Raw genomic sequence first — 22,874 nt, 5'->3', positions numbered from 1 at the left:
ATTTGTTTATTATGAAATATTTTTACTTACTATAAATCTTAACAGGTTTTACAAGATTTTCTTAGGAAAAAAAAAAAGAGATAAATCAGGACTTAAGCTTATATTTAATGTAAAACTTTTGTTAAAGAAACGCAGCTTAAACAATTTTTTTTTATTGAATAAGAATTTTAAAATGTAATTGCAGAAAATATATTCAAGCAAACAATTTAATAGGACTATTTTATTCTTTTTTTGATTTTTTAAAAATTCAAATAAGGTTATAAGGATGCAAATAATTCAATAAAATAATGTTTTATATAAAGTGAGATACATCTTTAACACTTTTATGTCAAAAATAAATCACCACTCTTATGGGGCTTTAAACACAGGAAAATTAGGGAGACTTTATAATTAATTATCAATCTATTACCTTCGTTCCAGCAAAGATAAAAATATCTAAGATATATTTCTGATATACATCAACAAAAGCATAGATTCAATTACAGTTGAAATCAAGTGGAATTAAAATCAAAACAATGATCAACAAAATAATAATAATAAATGTGCATTAAAACATTTGTCAACAACTATGTGCATATTTAACCAGGTATATAAAGATATACTTGATACAACGCTTCATGTTATGAATTTCTCTCTTACAAATTATTTTAATATGTTCTTAAGGCATATAATGTACCGTTAAACTTATTAAAGAATGCTTATTGTTTGTCTGATAAAGAACGGTAGTAGTCAGAAAGGACCTGCCAGGCTGTAGGGGCCATGAAGCCATCAGGAGGTTGAAGATTATTTCGAGCCAAGTGGCGCATTTTGGTGCCTGATATAAATTCAAAGTCCTGTTTACGACTGGGATCAAACAGTGCCATTTGTTTCTTAGTAATATCATATGCTGCAACACGGAAAGGAATAATTTCCAGTTGAGTCAAACCAGGAGCCATTGTAAGAACCTAAAAAATTATTAATTAATAAATTAAGAAAATTTACATAAAATTTTTTTAATAAAGAAAAGTTTTAACATTTTTATATTTAATTTTAAACCTTAAATACAGCAAAGGACAAGCAAAAAAATTAGGTAGTAAATATTGGAAATAACTTTTCTATAATTTTTTAAATATTTGTTACCTGTTTGTTAAAACTACATATTTTTTTATAATGATCAATAAAAAATTTTACTGCAACATTTCTGTAAAAGGCCAAATTAAAATATTAGTTATATTTAACTCGAATATTCCTCATTTTAAATGATTCGTTCATCAAGTGATTTATAACAATCTTAATTTCACATTTAATTTTAAACCTACAATACACAAAATGGCAAGTATAAAAGTTCAGTTGACATGTATAACTAATAAATTATAAGCTATGGACATAATGTTCATGAACGTATTTGTAAGTTATTCTACAAATATCACTTAATTTTTGGAAAATTTCTTAGCAGCAATATTTTTAAAAAAGACCTATTTAATATTTTTTATTTATTTAATTGAAGTATTTTTTCAAAATTCTTTCTGAGAAATAGAATGAACTCGAAAAGAGAAAAAATCTATTATTTTGTAAAACTGTTTGTAATGGGTGAAATATTGAAAAATTTTCTTTAATTTGAGAAAAAAAAACACCTACAAATGCATTGAAAAGGAAAATATTTATTTTTAAATTTTTTTTACAGTGAGTCCTTGCAGTAGTTTTACAGTGAATTTTTGTACATTTATCATTTATCAAAAACTAATAAGCATTCCGATGTTAATCAAATCAAGAAGAAAAAAAGTTAAAGTAATGCATTTTTTCCCCTAAAATAAAAGAACAAAGAAAGAGGAGGACATCTTCTCCCTCTTCTTAATTTCAACTTCCTGAAAAACTATTCTTAAAGTTCATAGATTTTTATTACTGGTTATTACTTGTATACATACACCTCTTTCACAACTGTTAATAAAGATAAAGAAAATCTATCAAGATTTGCTTGTTTTACACAGGTTTGAAAACTGATAACTACATTCTTTAAAAAATGACAGTTTTACAAGTGTTAAGGAAATTTGTTCTGTCTGAACAGGCAAGGGCAATTTAGTTTTCCTGATGGTGACAATTGTGATATTGAATAATATAATGTCCCACCACAAAATAAAAATAACTGATCAACTAACTGAACAGTTTAACGGTGCATGAGCCAAATATGTACACTCATGGTTAAAAGGACTACATAATTCATGCACTAAAATCAAAGGAGGTTGGAAATACATCTGAAACAAAATCAAAAGAGATAATAAGCTAGAGCAAGATCACTAAGATGACTCGGGCTCAAGAAAATTTGCATATAAAATGGATGATAACTCTGAAGAAATAATAACAATTATTTACTTTAGGGACATAGATTAATAAAATTTCAAGCTTAATATTTTAATTTTAATAAATTTTAATTCATTGTTATGCGATTAAAATTTTAAAAATAAGTAAGTTAAAATGAAGAAATAAATGAGCATTAAAAATAAATAATATAAATTTCTCATTTACTTTAGCTCCGTGAGATGGTTCAAACAAATCCTTCTTTGTATCTGGATGAGGCATACCAGCCGGGTCCCTTCCAACAATATAGAAGTTAGCACCAGTTGACATTCTTGCCTTAGCATGCCATTGAACCTACAAACAAAATCATAACCGTTTAACAATGTGTATTTAATTTTAAAAAAACTTACATCTTTTTAAAACCATACAGATGCATTATTTTGTTAAAATCAAATTCTATACAGAAAAAGTATTGTCATTTTTAATCTCAAAAAATTCATTACGAAATTTAAAAACAAAGAAACAAAAACACTCAGATTAAATAGTTTCCTATCAAAAGTTTCTAAAAAGAAATGACTAAGAGTTTAAAAATAAAATAACACAAAGTCTTATACTATGTTTAGAATTATAAACAAAAAATGTATTTATGCAGCAATGATCAAAGAACATACTTCTGTTGGTCCAGCATACATCATTGGAGACGGAAAGATAGCTAAAACTGTAGATTCTGGGTCTAACACTTTCTCATTCAGGACAGCTTTATGCTGAGCAATTCTGGTTTTTAATGGAACATCATCATCTTTCGTCCAACCACCTAACATGAATTCAGTTTCAGTAATTAAAAAGGTATTAATAACAATGACAAGTATTCATAGTATAATAGGTATTAGCAGCAGATCTATCTACCAACCCCCATTTTTTAAAATACAGAAGTTTCACTACAAAATTACAAAAAATGCAGATTTTACATGATTTTTATACCCTATTTAAAGAATCAACAGTACATTATTGTAGTACAATGCTTCTCATGTGGAATGTAGCATTTTAAGATAATCAGATAAAATCGATCCCATATATTATCCTTTTTCTTTAACTATCAGAAGGTTATCATATTATTTTTTTCACTAATTAATGACATACCACATCGATCAGACTGAAGAACAGCAAATATTCAAGATGTCTGCACAAGGCTTGAGAACCTATCCTCACACATGCATGTGTATAAAGTAGCTCTAAGAAGGTATAAAATTTTAATGTGTTTTTAAAATGCGAAAGATTTGAGGGTCAGTGTAGAAGAACACAAAATGGGACGTAAATAACTCGGCAAGGCAAGGGAACTCTAACCCATGATCCATCTACCACTGAGGATATTTTAAGTCAGCACTGTGGTTGGTGCGAGCCAGGTGCAGAATTTGAATTAACCAGCCATTGCTGGGATTCGAACCCGGTTCATTGGGAGAGGTCATTAGGAGGGAGGTATTGGGTTCACCTCATTGGGAGGTGAACACTCTATCCCCTGAGCACCCACGGCTCACCCCTAAGTAAAGGAAAAATATAAATTAAGAGAAAATACTATCCACAGTCGAAGATATTGTGAATTTGTTTATTGAGATGCAGCTGAGTAAACTTGATGCTCATTACATGAACTCAAATTGAGATAAAAGTTTCAAATAGCTACTCTGATTTCTTTATCATTGTTCAAGCAGTATATTCTCACATTAGATCAGCAACTTCTGACAATCCTGATTTTTTCAGGACCCTAATATTTTTATACAAGTAGAGAATTAATAAGAAGAGCCACCAGTCTCATTTCAGGGTACTCAAGGTGTGGCGACAGGCAAGTTTGAAATCCGTGCAATAAATAAATAAACATAAAAAATAATCTTCACAAGCAAAACTAAAATACATTCTTAGTGAATTGACAACCAAGCAACCAGTTTTATTACATTAGTTAATTTTCATATTAGTTAATTAGATACATTTGTTAATTATTATTTTGAACATTTCTAGATAAATTTTAGGAATTACTTACCCAAAGGATGAAGGAGCAAAACAGGTTTCTTATATCCTCTCTCAACCAACTGTTTTTTTGTTTCCCTCATTAAGAGAGCATGACCATTATGCACAGGGTTGCGTAATTGGAATGCAAAAACTGCATCTGCCTGTATAGAAAATAAAAATCAACATTGAAATTGGAACAGAACACAAAACTATAAATTGGTTTTTAAAATTTTTTATAACATTTTTTTAGTAAACAAGGTTAAAGGTAAAATTTTATTTGGCTTTTTCTTGCAGATTATGTGTAAGGTAAAAATAATCTATGATAACTGATAAAAAATAAATAACACTCAAATGCACCATTAAATTAAAATAGAAATATAAAATTAATGGCATTTTAGAAATAAATTAAAATAGAAATATAAAATTAATGGCATTTTAGAAATAATATTAGTTACCAAAATAAAATTCCAGGAAAGAACATTTTCTTCATCTGTAAAATATACAATGTAACAATATTTTGGATGCATTTTTTAATTCATATGTATACAAAATATTGTGACACAGTATTGATTTCTTGTATTAATTATTGAGATACTTTAATAGGTACTAATGAACACATGTATAAAATATTAAAAAAAAGTCACATAGCACCTCCTAATATAAATTTTGTACTAAAATATACAACTTATTTTATCTTCTCTAAAATAAGTATTTGTTATTATTTAAAATGTGAAATTATAAATGATAATTGAAGCTACTGAATAAAAAGGAAACCTTTTTATACAAGCATGTTATAGAATTTTTTTTATTTTGTTAATTTTTTTAGATGATTATTTTTTTGCAAACTTAAAGTTAGTTAAGAAGTTAGAAGATATAGAGCTTTTTTATAAATAATGTAGGTCACTAAAAAAGCGAGGCTTTGGGACAAACATGTTTGTGGTAATTCTATAGGATTGATACAATTCTGTATCAAATAGTTGTACTTTAATGGGGTTTCTTTAATGTAACAGTATAACAAAAATAGAAATTAAGTTAAATTTAAAAAAAAAAAAATTCTAAAGATATGGTTAGTTATTTTTTTTTTCAAAGCAGTTAGTTTGATTTCCTTATTTTCTTGCTTTAGACTTGAAAGGCAAACGGAAAATAAAACAGCTAATGTAAAAAAAGAGTAAGAAAAAATAGTAAAAGCAGGGGTTTTAGAAACATGAAAAATAATAATTTGTGATATTTGCTTCACATATCAGGAATTTATTATCTCGATTTTTTTTATTAGATTAAGTACAGAATAATTTGTAATTGTTAAGAATAGTATTTTCTGTAATATTATAATAACTTCCCTAACTTTTACATTCACATTTGCTTTTACAGCTTTTGATTTACCAACCTCAGGTTAGTTGTCAATGTCATGATAGAACTAGGCTAAGGTGTGACTGGCAAAGTTCTGAGATTCGTTCTCAATGATTATCTTAAGAAAAAACTGGAACATACATACAGTAAACTGCCCAAATTAGCAGATAGTGGTAGTAACACTCGTCTCTGAACCAAGCTCCCCAACAGTGTCTGAATTTTTGCAGTTCTAAAACTGCCCTAAACATTACATTAGAATGAATTCAAAACCACTAAGATATAGTCCAGGAAAATACTGTTCCATCACCTACTGAGCCTTTTTTAAGGGGATAGCCTGGTTATTTGTGGAAGATGAAAACTAAAGTCACAGTATTGAGCTGCTTCAAGTTAGCAGGGGTCTGTCCAGACATTTTGTGAAAGGTTCGTTTTTGTAAAATTGTGAAAAATTACTCGTAATTTGTGAATATAAAATAAACGTTAAGTCACATTCTTTCAATGAGGGTTGGCTTTTGTGAATTTGTACAAATAGGGTCCGTTATTGCAAAAAAACTTTTTCAAGGAGTTTTTAAATTGTAAGGACATACAAGATTATGCTCAACACTGTAAAATTATAAGTAAAAAAATTAAATTTTAAAAAATAAACAGCAATTGCAGCTACTAAATTAGCGATGCAACGTACAAATATTTGGTATTGATCCTATACTGCTGAACGCAGAATATTAATTTCGGACAAATAAAGGAAGAAGCGTCTGCCGAAGACAAAATTTAGTTCGTTTACATCTGTCTTTCCCCCCCCCTTCCTGGGAAGGGTTTATTGATTAACAAAACAATAATGAAGATAATCAAATTTGTAAAGGGTCCGATTAAAACCTAAATTATTTTGTGAAGGGTCCGTTTTCATGAAAAGATATTTTGTGAAGGGTTCGTTAACGGACCCAAATTTCTTCTAAACAGACCCCTGAGTTAGAGTTGTTAAATAATTTTACTTTTGATTCAAGAAAATTAATACATAATAAATTTTTTTATAAAATTCTTTACTTAATAATTTTTTATGTTTCTTCCATAAATTTGAAAGATAAAAAACATTTTCAATTAAAGGATAGCGTTTTTCAATTTTAGCTATCCTTTTTTTTTAAACTAGTTAATATCCAAAAATATCATTGGTGTTTCTTTTGAGTTACTGTTTAATTCTGGGGGGGGGGGAGGTGGAAGAAAGAAAAAAGTAAATTAGTAAGCAAGATAGTAAGTTCAATAGTAATTACTTACACCCATTTTCCTAAATTTAGCTCTTAATTCATTAGGAGTTAAGCGATACATGTCCAAACCATCATTTTGCTTGATTCTCTCTAGTACTTCTAAACTCCCACCAGCAAGCCAATCACCGCTCTCAAATACCATCTAAAAAAAATTTCGAAGACATCTATTTAAGATAAATATTCCAAAACTATAAACATAAGAAATACTTTAAAATCATCCAACATACACTTACTTTAACATAGGGATGTCCAGTATTGCTTGTACCAAATTGGCGACTGCATCGTTCTTCTTTTCGGTGCTCGTAGAACTCTGGATTTCGCAGAATAGCAACACAGTTTCCATTATACCTTAATGCAAAAGCTGAGACATCTAATAGTTTTTCTTTGTCCTCAGTAGATATAGGTAAAACAATTGGGACGGATTGGTTTATCACTCCATCTATATTGAAATAAAACATTCAAATCATTGATTCTTTGATCAATTTTGGGTAAAACACCTTTTTCAACATTTGATATTTTAACAAATTAGAAAATTATATCTTAGTTTAGACAGATATTTTGTATAAGTACTTGTAAAGTTATTATAATAAGTAGATAATAAACCTCAAAAATTATACACAAAATATAAGCTGGCAAAGTTGAATAGAATGGGACAAGATTTAATATTAAATACCAATGCAACTGTAAATATACAACAAAATATATACAACATTTACTCAAAAATTTGCAAATCTTATCTGAAATTAACTAAATGAAAGTATTGTTAAATGACGTTTTAAAATGTTTTGTCTATTCAATAATATGGAAAAATAAAGTTTGGTTAGCTTTAAAGTGGAAAAAAGTTATTAAATGCTTCATAAATCAAAAAGAATACATGTTTTTTCTTCCAGTCAGCTTCTAGAACACATATACTTTTTTTACTTGTAGTTATTTTTTCTGTTAATGATATTTTCTATAAAATAAATTTTTTGAAAGATAATATTTTTAATAAAGGTAGTAATTTAGTAATAATAAAAACTAAAATTGACCACAACCATCACTAGAAACCAGTCATGGCTGAAAAAATAATAATTTAAAACACTACAAAATTCTTTTGTAACTTTTGAATCGAACTATTCTTACCATCAAGGAGACAACCAAAATGGAGGCACTGCAAGTATTCACGTTCTCTCATGAAACCTTTTAAAGGTGTAGCCCAACCTTCTGAAAGTACTTGCACCCACTGCAAATCCAGTTGTGTGATTTCAATGGAGGGCAAAGTTTCTGCCTCTTTTTTGGCCCATTCCAAGCGAGATGCTGGAACAAAAAGCTCCTTTACACGGTCTAAAACAGACTCAGGAATAATGCCCTACAAAAAAGGAAAAAGAAATTTGAGACTAAAATTTTTTATACATATAGATTAAAAAAACGGCAAAGGTTCGAAAAATATCAATACATTTAGTAGCAAGTTCATGTTGCAAGGGTGATCGCGAGCCTAAGTCAAAATTCCGGAAAATTTCTCGAGTTCAAAAAAATAAATAAATAAAATTTAAAAAAAATTTAAATTGAAAAATAATTTAAACAAGGTTTTTATCCTTTTTCTCAATATTTCTTAGTTTACTTACAATATATTTAAAATTACACATACCTATGAGGACCAGGCGAAGTAATTGAAATTTACAAATATGTCTTTCTTTCTTGAGTTTATGATTATAATAACTATTTACTGATAAAAAATTAATATTAATCATGAATATAAGCTTATAAAGTATCTGGCTGTCCCTTACAAACAAATAAAATAAACTGTGTTTCTAAGTTTCACCTTTGAAAATTTGACTTCGGGAAACTTCTGTGATCAATGATTTTTTGAAACGCCTAGACCTTCAATCTCCGGAAACTTTCAGATCGCTGTTAGCAAAAAATCCAGAAATCCGGATTTTTTCCGGAGCACAATCAGCCCTGATGTTGTGACAGGGCATAAATATAGGTAATGGTTTTTATTTTAAAACAGTTCAGTCATTCTAACGTTCCCTTCTACTGCTTTTTTTTTTAAATTTTTTTTATTTGTTTTTTTTTCAGCATGTGCAAATTTTGTCTTTAAATTCAAACATGTTATTGCTGTGGAAAGTATAAGAAACATTATGTAAATATTGCAATTTTATTTTCATTTATCAAAAGAATTCGAAAAATTGTGGCAGAATTTTCAATTTTTTTCTTGCTATGTACAGTGCCATCTGTCAGAAAATTTTTGAATATAAACTAATAATATGAGAAAAATTTTTTCCCCGTCACATAATTTCATTACAAGAATTATTTCTTTTAACATTATTTTCCAGTTATAAAATTTTGAAAACAGTTTACGACCCCCTCTTTAGTTATTTGCTAATGTTTTAGATACTTCGACAAATTCTAAATGTAGTTTCCCATTAAATAACACACAAAAAACAACAGTAATCTAAGTGAGCAAGCACGTATGTTTTAAAAGCTCAATTTAGGATCAAAAATAACTAAAAAACTTAAGACAAAAAAAGAAACTTATTTCAATATTTTCATACAGTTTATAAATAAAAAATTTTTTAGAAAAGAATTTAATTTTGTAACAAAACTAAAAAGTTGCAACTTTAAGGGCTAGTAGACAGTTTTCACCAGATATTGAAGATTCGGAAAGAAAGGATCAAGTCACAAGAGTGCACCAATTCTATAAAAATGGAAAACACTATAGAGACGAATAATAAAAAGCTGCAGCTAACCAATGGATTATAGGGGGAACATAGATTTCTTTAAAATCTACTTTCAAAAAATTTCTGAAAATGAAGTTTATTTTTATTAATCATGCTATAGTACTAGATAAATTTAATTTAAAATGAGAATCGATGAAATGTCTGTTTTTTATCAAATTGGTATTTTATTTCAAAATTTATTTATAAAATTTTTTTTTTTAGAATACGAAAGAAATACAGAAAATAATAATAATACAAGATGAATACAAAAATGAAATAGATGAAGCTGAATTAAAAGAGCAAATTTGGATAACTGAATATGAACACTTTTTCTTTTAATTATGTAAAAAATATGTAACTATGTAATCAAAGAACTACATATTTGTAAAATTAGAATAAAATTTTAAAAAAAAAAATACTTTAGGGCACTTGCAATCTTACTCTCTCAATACAATACTTAAATAATGCAAAACATTTTTAAAACTTATTTAAGAGTTTACTATAAACTGCAACTGAATTAAAAATGGTACAATTTGCAATTAGAATTTTTAGAAAATATCAAAATAGAGTCCTTACTTTATCAATCAATAACTTAATAACTAATTGCACACAATCTTGTACAGTATGCTCTCCAGCTTTTAAGTGAACATCAGGTTTATCAGGCTTTTCATAGGAGGAATCAATACCAGTAAATCCTGATAAAAAGAAAACAATTGGTATTTAATGTATTACGAAATTTAATCAAATACATAGTTAAATGAAATTAACTTTAGCTGATACAGTTTAATGTCACTTTATTGTCATTTGCGGAGATATCTTATACACTGAGCCATGGTAAGCGTGGGAGCAAGTGAGGTGATTTCTCCAGGGCCCCACACTGGTAATATTCAAAAATATTTACAGCAAAATTTTATTTTTTAAAATTAATATTTAGTATTGATATTAGTAAATATCTATATAATTAATCTGGGTACATAAATTAAACAACAGCATAAAAGAAAAGAATTTTAAGATATTCGGTGGAAAAAAAACATATCGATTTTGATAATAAAGTCAAAAATTTGTGCAAAAATGATTATTTTACTAAAAGTTGATTATAAAGAAAACATTTTTAGGTCTCTGAAAATTCATATAAGTGTCAAACTTTTTCAACAAATATTAGTCTCAAATTCTTACCTACATTTGTACAAATATTGTATGAAAATAAATTCACAATTATGCAAAACGTTAATCTGAGCACTCATTAAGATTTATGTTATTTTATAGCATAATATTTAACACAACAATTTAAAAAATTTTATTATTTTTTAGCTTAATTTTATTAAAATTATTCTTTTTCTAGAACAATATAAAAGATTTATTTTAAATTTTGAATATTGCAAAACATATAATTTTACCTTACACAATTTAGAATTGCTTTCATCATTGTTTAATTCAAGAAATAAGAGAGCAAATTTTTTTTAAAAACTATTCTTTTTAAGATATAATTTTCTGAAACAAACTATAATAATTGGTGCAAATATTTTGTTGATTTACATAATTAGAGGTAAGGAAAAAAATAAATAGTTAATGTCAACAAGATAAAACAATGAGCATTTTGTCCTTAAAACTTCTTTTGTGCTTCGAGCTAACATTAAAGCTTAGAATAATTAGTATTTTCTTTTTATATAAACATTAAAACAGCAATATTTAAAAGAGAAATGCCATAGTGATTGCCATAAAATCCAAAAGCATGCAAAATATAAAGCATAGAGGATTATGATAAGGGAGAGTATTCATTAATTTGTATTAACAGAGTATTGTACTATCTTGTATTGACAAAGCATTCATAATCTTAGCCCACATATACCTTTGACCAATATTTGCACTCATTGGTGGAGAAATTCTGCAATAAGTATAGGGAGCAGCAATCAGCACGTAACATAGCAGATTGCAACTGTGACAATAGATACTATCTTTTTTTTATTCCTTTACCTTTTTAGCTTTTTCAGGCAAGTGATAAAGGAGAGAAATTTACATACTACTATTTTGACACATACATCGTTTTTAAGGTATAGTTTTTAATTCTGAATAGAATGAGACTAATCAACTTCTTTTTGGTATAAAAAGTACACATATTAAATTGTACTCTGCATGAATAAAATCTTAACTACTCTTAAAACTTTTACAATTTACTCGGTTTAATTTTATTCAATTTTGATGCAACACTTTTTTTTTTATTGGATATAGCTAACTAGAATCTGTCATAAACTGTGAAACAATGAAATTAAATTGACTGAAAATTTATTTGCTCCACATGAGATTAAAATAAATAACAACACATAATTATTAACTTTAAAATATTTATGAAAATTATACATTAACAAACATTTACAAGTTTTATTTTTAAAATTTTTAGATTTTTCTAGAATGATAAATAAAGATTAATTTTAGTTTTAACTACCAAATTTAAATTTGAACTTTAAAAGTTTTCTTTTTCACAGATTAATACATCTTTTCAGTCTTTGACAAATAAAATAACCCCTAGTATTGAGAATGCTCCTAATTATGGAATAATCTCAAAGAATTTTACCTTTTATTTCTCCAGCTCTTGCTTTTTTATATAGTCCTTTGACATCTCTTTTCTCACAAACTTCCAAAGGAGTGTCTACAAAACATTCAAGGAAAACGAGGCCAGCCTCTTCATGAATTTGTCTTGCTTGGTTTCTATCCTTAAAATTATTCACTTATATTAACTATGGTAATTCACAAATGAGGATTTTTTAAAGGAAATACATACTTAGCAATTAAATTTTTTTATACACTTCTTTCAGCTAAAAATTATACATTTTACTAAAAATCATCAATTTAAAATGAAACAATTAAGCAGACTTATAAGAGAAATTGTTAAAGATGTTAATTTGAAGCAAAAATATCTCAGAAGTTATAAATCAATTTTGATGCACTTTTTATTGACTAGACTCTGGTAACTGAGTAGTTTTTGCTTTTATTAAAAAAAATACTTTTAATTATAGAATTGGAAAACACAATCTAAGGATTCTACAAAAGAAACTTTTAAATTGAGCTATTGAAAGAATTAAATTACAGTTTGAGATTTTAGTTGCCAATAAAAAATTTAAATAAAAAAAATTGGTTTACAACTTTTTGAGATATTTGTACAAAAAATTTACATTTGTCCTGATAAGTTAGCTTTAGCATTAAAATGTTATTTACAGAACACATATTTTTTTGTTAACTTTCTGACATATACACACAGTGGAATTTTGAACTGTACTCCTTCATATATAGCAAATGTAGTTTACTACTGCTAAGGAGAAGAAAAAACATTGTCCCAAATGTTTAGAAATTTTTTATAAGCAATTTCATAAATTTTTAAATTTAAAGAAAAGAGAAAAAATTGAAACAATTTTATTTTTATTATAGTATGACATTTTAAATATACTCAAGTCTTGGAAAAAATTCGTCTAAAGGAAATTAAAGTTAATTAATTTTTTTCCCGAAGGGGGACTAAATTATATTTTGTTCACAGTCATCTTCACACTTAAGCCACATAATCATATACATTTCAACAGTTGATATAGCAAAGCTTGCTAGTGAGAAAGCTCACTTGATTATATGCAGTTATATTTGGCTGGCACCCTATCAAATGTAGAAAGTGTAAAGCTGCATTTTCTGCATATTTTTCTCTTTTCTATCAAAAAGGGTAAAAAAACTGCTGAAGCAAGGAAAAATTATCTGATGTGAACGGAGAAGATGTATTAATAAAATGTGAATGGCAAAACTGGCTTGCAAAATTGCGATAAAGATGAACCACATTCTGGATGGCAATTTAAAGATGATTAAGACACAAAGACATTAATTGATGCAAATTCACATATAACAACTCGTGAGATCGTTATGAGATTAAATGTGTTGCATGCAAACTTTCATGATAATTTGAAACGGCGAAGTTTAATCTCAAGGTTCTTAATGTTCTTATAAATAAAATTATGTTGTCACATTGATGTTTGTCTTAAACGTTAAAAAAAATTAGCTATTTTTGAAATGGATCATCACAAGAGACAAAAAAAGGGTTATGTACAACAATATTTCAGTCTCTACAAAAAATGTTTCAGAAAAGAAAAACCTTTATTTCAAATCAAGTCAAAAAATTACCAGAAGCTTTTTTTTCCAGCACAAAACAATTTTTTTATAAGCGTGGAATCATGCTACTATCAGAAAGATGGCAAAAAAAATTGCATGAGAAAAGACGATACATAATTGAATAAAATATCTATACAATATAAGAGAATCTTCTTCTTAGGTACTACAGCCGGTTACTGGCCAAGGCCGTCTCAGTCAGTTTACCCCATCTAAATCTATTCCATACTATATTTCTTCATCTATGAACTCGGAAGTCCTTTAACCACCTCTCTACTCTATCTAACCATCGAGATACATGTCCTAGCCACCTTATTTGAGAAACCTTGACAATTTAATAATATTATCTTTCTTAAATAAAATTAAAATAATAGAATAAATAAAATTATCTTTCATTCTTATAAAAGAAAAACAAATTTTCTTTCCAAACAGTACAGTAATTCTGTAAAGGAAATTAACTTTCTGTAATTGTTACATTAAGAAAATGAATTTTTTTTTTGTTAGTTAGAGAAATCTGTTAAAACCTACTTTGTTCAAGTGATCAGTTGCATTAATTAAAATCAACCTTAACGAGTAGAAAATACAGGGTGTTCCAAAATTATCTTTACAACTTCAAAAATTCATAACTTCGTATTTATATTCTGTCTTTTGCATGTATTACTGCAACTAATAAAGTTTTTTTTCAAGAGGCTGAAAAGTTATAAGTGAGGATGTGGACACCACAACAGAAAGCTCAATGCGTCTCATGGTTCATAGAGACGAAATCAGATACACAGGTTCAACGGAACTTCAGGACAAATTTCCAAAGAGACCCTCCATCCACACCCTTANCTTGACAATTTAATAATATTATCTTTCTTAAATAAAATTAAAATAATAGAATAAATAAAATTATCTTTCATTCTTATAAAAGAAAAACAAATTTTCTTTCCAAACAGTACAGTAATTCTGTAAAGGAAATTAATTTTCTGTAATTGTTACATTAAGAAGATGAATTTTTTTTTTGTTAGTTAGAGAAATCTGTTAAAACCTACTTTGCTCAAGTGATCAGTTGCATTAATTAAAATCAACCTTAACAAGTAGAAAATAGTTTCTATTTTTCGGAATGAATAAATAGAAGTTTATAATAAAAGAACAAAAGTCAAGCAAACTATTCACAGTAGAAAATTTACCTTTCCAAAGGGACTGATAAAACTAGACAATGCAATCACACCACTGTCAGCAAACAGTTTTGCTACTTCAGCAACCCTTCGAATATTTTCTTCTCTGTCTTCAGGACTGAAACCGAGATTCTTGTTCAAACCATGACGGACATTGTCACCATCCAAGGCATAGGCTGGAATGCCATATGAGCACAAGTAATCTTCCACTCCAAAAGATATTGTTGTCTTGCCAGCACCAGATAAACCTAAACAACAAATACATATGAAGAGTGTTAGGTATTGCATTTTAAAATTTTCTAGACAAATTTAAGTAGTGAATATTATGTTGTTGTTGACGTATGCCTGTTTAGGCAGAGGGGGTGCGATTGTTCTTTCTCTCCAGTGGCGCCATCTATGGCCAAGAGTTAGACTTCTGTCACACCATCCGTCACAGCCGTTTATACGGCAGACCCATTCATACATCCATTCATTCATCCACAGATCGTAATTTTGACCTGAATCAGAGAACGATCTCCAATCCAGTATCCACAGAGGTATTGATTTGTTATAGGAACATGGAGGATTTTTGTGACTTGACAGATTTAACGTGCATCAGTCACTTCACTACACGGGGAGAGTTCTGCCGGCAGGGTTCGAACCCAGGAACTCTCAGACATGGGCCCAGCACCTTACGGACCAGGCTATCCTGGCCCAATGAATATTATCATATTGGAATAAAAAAATTTTTTACAAATTCGTGCTTGAGGCGAACTTACAAAATTACTAAACCTTAATCCAATAAATATTATAGAAAATAGGTTAAGAGTAATTTTTCATGCAATCTCAAAATTTAACTGTGGGAAACAGTCAGGGTCAAATTCTGTCATTATTTGGGTCAATGCATAGGTGGTTAAATTTATATTTTAAAACAAGTATTGTGACTGGCAATAAAATGTCTTTAGGTTAGATGATTTGAGATTGTTTATAAGTAGTTGGGTTTAATCTCTACAGATCAAAAGACTTCAGAATTTTTTTATATGTTTATTAAAGCATATAAGTTAAATATATCAATTCTATGTACACAGCTGTCAGGAAATGAGATTAAGGCTTTAAAATCGTGAAACCAGCATTCAACATTATAAACAGTGTGGTCAACATTAGTCACTTGTTCCCTTTACTTCCCAATCAAGTAGATACCCATTAAACAAAATTTGTGTTGGTCTTACATTGTCAAAAAGGGTAGTGCCTTGTTTGTATTTATTAAAATCAAATATTTGCAATTAGAATTGTTCTTCACTTGAAAAAAGTTTGCAAAATAATTTTGATAACTGCAAATACAAATTTTATTTCAAGCAACCATTCAAACTTTAATCTGTTATATCTCAATTAAGTATTAGTGTGACAATTTTATTTCATTTTATTTAATAACTGGCATTAAACAGCTAAACCTATTCTGAGTTTACAACCATTTTGTTTAACTCTGCAGCCTCGCAATTATTTTGAATCCAACCAAGAAGACAAGGAAGCTCCAGGATCAAAAATTGGAAAAAACTAGCATTTTGATGGAACCACGAAATCACGATGAGAGAATAACCATGAAAACTTTCCACGTTTAGCCTGATGGCAAGGGAATTCTAAGCCATGATCTGTCTATTACAGAGAAAGGAGCAAAATTCGTATAGACTAGCCACTGCTGGGATTCGAACCTGGGTCACCTCATTGGAGGGCTAACATTCTATCCCCTAACTAGTTATTAGTTAACTTAATAATATTTAAAAAAATCTACTAACCTGTGAACCAAATTGTGCACCCACGGAATCCAGCTCGTTGGCCCATAATTTGACCTCTTTTGTCCCTAGAGACATGATGCGCTTGCATTGTGACATTTGTAGATTTTTGCTGGTTCTGCAAGGAAAAAAAAATTACTAATGATGTTTGGATTGCAAAATTTATGCAGTAGGAAATTTTTTTTAAAAAAATTAAACTAACAGATAAAATTTAGCACGTTGTAAACGTTTCATTAAGAATTTTTAGAAAAATATATTTCTGGAAATATTAACCTTAATTAAAATTAAAAGAATAAATTTATAAAAATCATTCAAGTCAAAATCGAATTAAGACACTTTTTAAGTTTAAACACAAATAAGATCCTTAATAACTATTAAAAATTACAAACATAAAGCAAAATTAAAAAAGGCCCATAATTTTTAAAATATTATGTTGATTTTCCAGTGAGTCTTAGAAATTCTCCGAGTTAGAAATTCTTTGCCTGAGGGCACATAGTTTTTCAAGTTATGCGCAACGTTTAAGTTTCTGGAAGCAAAAGGAATTTCACTGGTACAGTGGACGAAAGAAAAAATTATAATGGTTATAGGTTTAGCCTCTTCTTCTATTGGCCTTTGTAGGTCAGAGCCTTCCTTAGAACATTTCCTCCATCCTGCTCTTTTCTTTGCGATTGCTTTCCATTTAGTAATTCTCAGGATTCTGAAATCCTTTTCCACACAATCAAGCCATTTGATCTTAGGCCTAACACTAACTCTAATTCTCATTGGCTTGTAATTGAAGATCTTAAATGTCAGGGAAGAAGAGTCCATTCGACAGATGTGACCCGCAAACTTTAAGCTACTTATTTTGATGTATTTGTTGGAATCAGCTGCCGTGAATAGCCTATATAAAGTCCTCGTCTCCATAAGGCATCCATATTTATAGCACCAACATTTTTGCCCAAGGCTTTTCTCTCAAAAACAGCAGGCTGGTCTGCTTGTGATTCAGTTAAAGACGATTTTTCAGATCCATAAGTTAAGACAGGTCTAATGATTGTTTCACATAGTATTATTTTTGTTCGTCTTTTAATTAATTTTGAATTTAGAAATGTTCTCAAGTCACAAAGGCATCGATTAGTTGCTATAATGCGTCTCTTTTTTGTTTCTGTGCTTATATCGTTTAAGGCAGTGGGGCGCAAACTAGGGGTCGCCAGAAGTTCTTTGGGGGTCGCCAAATTTTTATGAAATGCATTATCCCTACTTGCTGCATACTATACAGTGTACATATAAAGAGTGAAGCGCCGTCACTCACTGTTTAATTGCAATTTCATGCTGTCCACTCTTTTTTTGACCGTAATGCGTAATGTATTCTCTATCTGGCTATCGGTGGAAAAACAATTGCCCATTTTATGCAAGAATGCCATCAGAGTGTTAATACAATTTGCATCAACGTATTTATGTGAAACTGGATTTAGCAAACTAGTTTCAATAAAAACTAAATACCGCTCGCGTTTAAACCCTGAAGATGATATGCGAATTGCAATTAGCAACATACATCCAAACATCGATGAGATAATTAGAAACTTGCAGCCACATAAATTTCATTAAAGGGCAATTACTGATTTTTGTGTTATACAAAAAGTATTTTCTTAAAATTATAAATAAAATTAATATGAGTCAAATATGATGACGTTTTTATTCGATGAAACGAAAGAAATGCTCAAAATATACATCGCATTTGTGAACATTTATCTCTAGGGGTCGCCAAAAATTTTCTCTCTACAAAAGGGGTCGTAGTCGAAAAAAGTTTACGCACCACTGGTTTAAGGCATTAATAATTGAACCAAGAAAGGTGAAATTGTTATCAAGTTCGAATTTAGAATTTCCAGCTTCTAAAAATTTGTAATTTGCAGGTGTTTTAATAATTGGCACGTATTTCGTCTTGTCTTCGTTAACAACAAGATGTCTCTCTTTTGAAGAATTATTAAGAGCGGTAACTGGTTCCAACAATACTTTTGTTGTCTGTACGATTATAACCAAACCATCAACATAAGCCAGGATTATCAGCATCAGCTCAGATATATGCCAATTAATTAGCACTAATTATGTAGGGAATTCGACACAAAAACATATTTTCGCTGAATAAACATACCATTTTTTTCGTCAGACTTATTTTGACCATCAAAACATGGAGGGTTTGACTATTAGGTCAATCAGGAGTGCGGTCAAAAGTTTGGACGCCTTAATTTTAATTTCACTTTTCTTGCTCATATCTCTAAAATTAATTAAGCAATTCTAAAACCCATTTATAAAATTCGTAAATCCTAATATGGAAAAAAAGAATTTTTAATATTTATTATTATTTTATTATTTAATTCAATGAAAATTTTTGAATTATAAGACAAAGTTTAAATTTTTTCGTTCATTGTTGTTGTAGTCATTTACATCGCACTAGAGCTGCACAATGGGCTATTGGCGACGGTCTGGCAAACATCCCTGAGGATGATCAGAAGAGATGCCATCACAATTTTGATCCTCTGTAGAGGGGATGGCACTCCCGCTGCGGTAGCCCGACGACCTGCACGCGAAGTCGAGCACTTTACAGTAGAACAGTTTAACGAGGACCAATACCGCACATCCTCGGTCCCTATGCAGACTGATCCAAGTGGTCACCCACCCGCACACTGACCGCAGCCAGTGATGCTTGACTTCGGTGATCTGCTGGGAACCGTGTCTTAACAATCAGTCCACTGCGGGACTCGTTCATAATTTAATGAAATACAATAATAAAAAATGATAAATAATGATTAAAAGTTATTCTTCGGATAAATGAGTTTAGAGTTAGTTAAAGTTATAATTAATTGCCAGCAAAAAGTTTCCAATTCACTCGAAAAGTTCCCGAGATTTTCGAAATGTGCAAAAAGTTATGGAACTTCCGGGTTACAGTTATTCTTCTGTTGGAAATATAGGTAAGCTTATTTGGAGAAAATACGTTTTTATGTCCGACTTCATTATAATATAGTACTAATTGATTAGTAAACCTTTCAAACCATTAAGATTGACATCAAGTAAGTAAAAAATCGGACGTTTAGAAAAACATTTGTTTCGGGTTATATAATTATTATTATTTACTTACTTTTTTATATATAATTTGTTTTGTGGCTCACTGAGCAAGATTGAAACTTATCACTGGAAAAATTGTATTTTGGCATAAATAGCAAGATTTTCAATTTTATTGGGCAAAATGAAATGAAGCCCTTTTTTATTATTTTTTATAAAAATTAAATAAAAACAGCAGGCGTTATTCCAAGTTTACAACTAGGGTTGATTTATACAACTGTTTCTGCATAACTGAACTCAGCTGTTTCAATCATTTAATTAGCATAGATCAAGGCGAAAAGAAAACAAGGATCATACTACAAGAAAAAGCAAACAAAAATCGCATATTGCTAAGATATAAGATAACACACACACAAGAAGAAAAAGAGAGAGAGAGAAAGAGAAAGGAACAATTATACTAAAAAACATGTATTTATTAAATTTTTTTAATCATTTTATTTTGAAATATTTTTGAAAGAAAATAACTATTCAAATGCTACATATCAAACAGGAATCGCTTATATTTTACCCGAATTAAGGATAAAAGTAAACTAGAAAAAATTTGATCATAATTATCAGCATGTGCAAATGAGTTGAAATTGTTGTCTTGGATAATTTACTGCTGATTTTAAGAACATTAGCATTTATTTTTCAAAAAACTAATAATAACTAATGTTGTCGTATCAAAATCCGTAATCTATGATCAGCATGCATACGTGAAAACACATATGTTCCTAAAATCAAACTACAGAAATTTAAATACAAATTAATAAGAAATACAAGCACAAAGCAGTTTAAATCCATAAAGTTACTTTTTTTAGAATCAATACACAAATCAATGTTTTTTTTTTTAATTGGTCTACATTTTTAGAAAGGATCTGTAGAATCTATCGGAAACTAGAGAGAAATATTCAAAAATACCTTGTTCATCGTTAAATGTCACTAAAATTATCCATTCAAACTAGTGTTATTTCAAATAATGCAAGTCATCTCTTTTAATTCTTATCTTAAGATTCCCAAAGTCAATTTAATATCAAATATGAGGTCTATAAAAAGAAAGTTTTAACCTATAGAAACTAAAATACAGTTCGTTGCACAATCCATATACTCGTGCATTTTGTAAACTTGTAATGGTTCTTAATAGAGGAACTTATTTTTTCAAGGTACGGCGTTTTCAGAGGAAATTTCAAAAAGGATGTGTTGGCAAGGTTTCATTGAATTAATTTCCGCCCAATAAAAACTTATTTAATAACCATATCTTTTTTTATTCTTTTCTTTAAACAATGCATCATTTCGCATTTATTAATATTATTATTAAAAAAATGCTTCGATAATCGGTGAATTTAACTAAATACCCACTATTTTATCAACGACTTGATCAGGAAAAAAAGAATAGTCATAGAACGAGAATAGTCATAGAAATTCCATAAATATTTTTACTTTTTGTAAAAAAGAATATTTTAATAATAATAAAATTTTTATAACGTAAGTAAAAAACATTTATAAATAAAACCCAAAAATTCGAAAAACAAATGTTAAAAGAGGGAGTATAACCATGGAAAGTTCAAGCAAAAGAAATTCTCATATTTTAAACATTTCATAAATATTTTAAACACTTGAATACGGATAATATAGAAAGAAATCATCATGCGGAACATAACAAATATATTTAAGTGTTCATCTTTCTATCTATATCTAAAAGAATACTCCACGCATAATAAACCTTCATTTGAATTTTTTAATTTACTATCACTTCATAAAGAATACATTTATGACTAATACTTATATCCATAATTTTAAAAAAAAAATCAGTTCTTCTATACTAAATTTGAAAATATACGAGATGCACCCAATTTAGCCCTATAATATAATAACTGCTTTACATAAAATCGCAAATAATAAGTAGATCGATCAATAAAAATCAAATCATCAAAGCCATTTCCATCGTTTATCGAACTAAAATGAAATCAAAAGGCACGTATTGAATGATATTATTGGAAACGTTCCAAATTGCGGTACTTAAATTTTAATGGCCAATAAACTGTTTCGTCCGTTCGCCCTCAGAAAACGCATTTGTTTTATACAAGGATTACAGCTACCATTTCGAAATACGGAAAAAGCTCAATTCTGTAAAAATGAGAATATGTGCAGTTAAAAAATTATTTATGTATGTTGAAATTTTGTATGAAAAAAAGAAAAGAAAATTCAGTAAAATAAATTAGATATTAAAAAATAATTATGATAAAAAATAATTACGTTTCCGTCACACACAGAGTTGAGAATTAATAAAAATTATTATTCTACATATAGAGTTTAATCATTAATTTACAAACGATTTCATAATTTTAACATCTCAAAATTAACTGATGGTGGCAATTTACTCAATTGGGTATAATATGAAAAAAACACAACTACTTCGATTTAGTAGGAACAACATATGACGCAATGCTAAACGAATGGAATTTAGTTGTTGTTTATTTAGNTGGTGGCAATTTACTCAATTCCACAATGTCTTCAACATGTCAAATACAAAACAGCCACCCAATCAGAATTTGAGATATAAAGCAAGCGATATTTTAGATTTTCTATTGATTTTTTTCTGACAAATTTATACCAATACAATTCTGCATTCAACATTTTTTTTGAAAGGTAATTAAGCATTATATATTTGTCAACTTTTAGATTTTTGATAACTATTTTTTTTTTTTTGCGTAATTCATTCATGTTAAAAGTAATTTTTCAGCACCATCTAAGTCGGTTTCATCGGTTTAAACTGTAACAAAATTTAAAAAAAAAACTTTGACAAAAAAAAAAAATTAAATTAAAGAAAGTTCGTAATGTTTAAATATTTTTTTTTTCTTTTTTAAATCTATTTTCGGACAATAACAAAATAATAATTAAGAAAATAAATTTACTATAATTATAAAAAGTAACAAATNTTTTTTTTTTTAAATCAAAACGCAACGCATTAAAATAAAATAAAACAGGGCAATTAAACCCGAAATGGCACTTACCTGAGTAAGGAATAATTTCAATAATAAATTGCATGGTTAAATAATTTCTAAATACAAAAATTGTCTTATAAAAAATAAAAACGCAAGCAAAGAATGAATTCTTCCAAAATTATTTTCGAAAAATATTTCGCACTGCAAA

At 28.6% G+C, this 22,874-nt stretch overlaps 1 protein-coding gene across 5 annotated transcripts in view; it reads right to left on the bottom strand.

Annotated features, from left to right (window-relative positions):
* Nucleotides 1-218: 218 nt before the first annotated feature.
* The window catches only part of LOC107439293 (PAPS synthetase), a 44,017-nt gene continuing 21,361 nt past the window's right edge, over nucleotides 219-22,874 (bottom strand). For 4 of the 5 annotated variants that reach the window (XM_043041754.2, XM_043041752.2, XM_043041755.2 and 1 more), the window contains exons 2-12: nucleotides 16,650-16,764; nucleotides 14,890-15,125; nucleotides 12,150-12,288; nucleotides 10,154-10,272; nucleotides 8,001-8,226; nucleotides 7,112-7,317; nucleotides 6,889-7,020; nucleotides 4,307-4,436; nucleotides 2,946-3,088; nucleotides 2,503-2,628; nucleotides 219-944 (exon numbers count right to left, since the gene is read on the bottom strand). In XM_043041754.2, coding sequence (XP_042897688.1) covers nucleotides 699-944; nucleotides 2,503-2,628; nucleotides 2,946-3,088; nucleotides 4,307-4,436; nucleotides 6,889-7,020; nucleotides 7,112-7,317; nucleotides 8,001-8,226; nucleotides 10,154-10,272; nucleotides 12,150-12,288; nucleotides 14,890-15,125; nucleotides 16,650-16,764 — 1,818 coding nt within the window. In that variant the 3' untranslated portion in view covers nucleotides 219-698. Of the gene's footprint in view, nucleotides 945-2,502; nucleotides 2,629-2,945; nucleotides 3,089-4,306; nucleotides 4,437-6,888; nucleotides 7,021-7,111; nucleotides 7,318-8,000; nucleotides 8,227-10,153; nucleotides 10,273-12,149; nucleotides 12,289-14,889; nucleotides 15,126-16,649; nucleotides 16,765-20,642; nucleotides 20,841-22,874 lie in introns of those variants that run through there. The other variant, XM_071178441.1, reaches the window with a different exon arrangement.

Source organism: Parasteatoda tepidariorum, chromosome 3, assembly GCF_043381705.1.
Source record: "Parasteatoda tepidariorum isolate YZ-2023 chromosome 3, CAS_Ptep_4.0, whole genome shotgun sequence".
In the NCBI taxonomy this organism is placed as follows: domain Eukaryota; kingdom Metazoa; phylum Arthropoda; class Arachnida; order Araneae; family Theridiidae; genus Parasteatoda; species Parasteatoda tepidariorum.
This window is presented reverse-complemented; position numbering and strand designations above follow the sequence as displayed.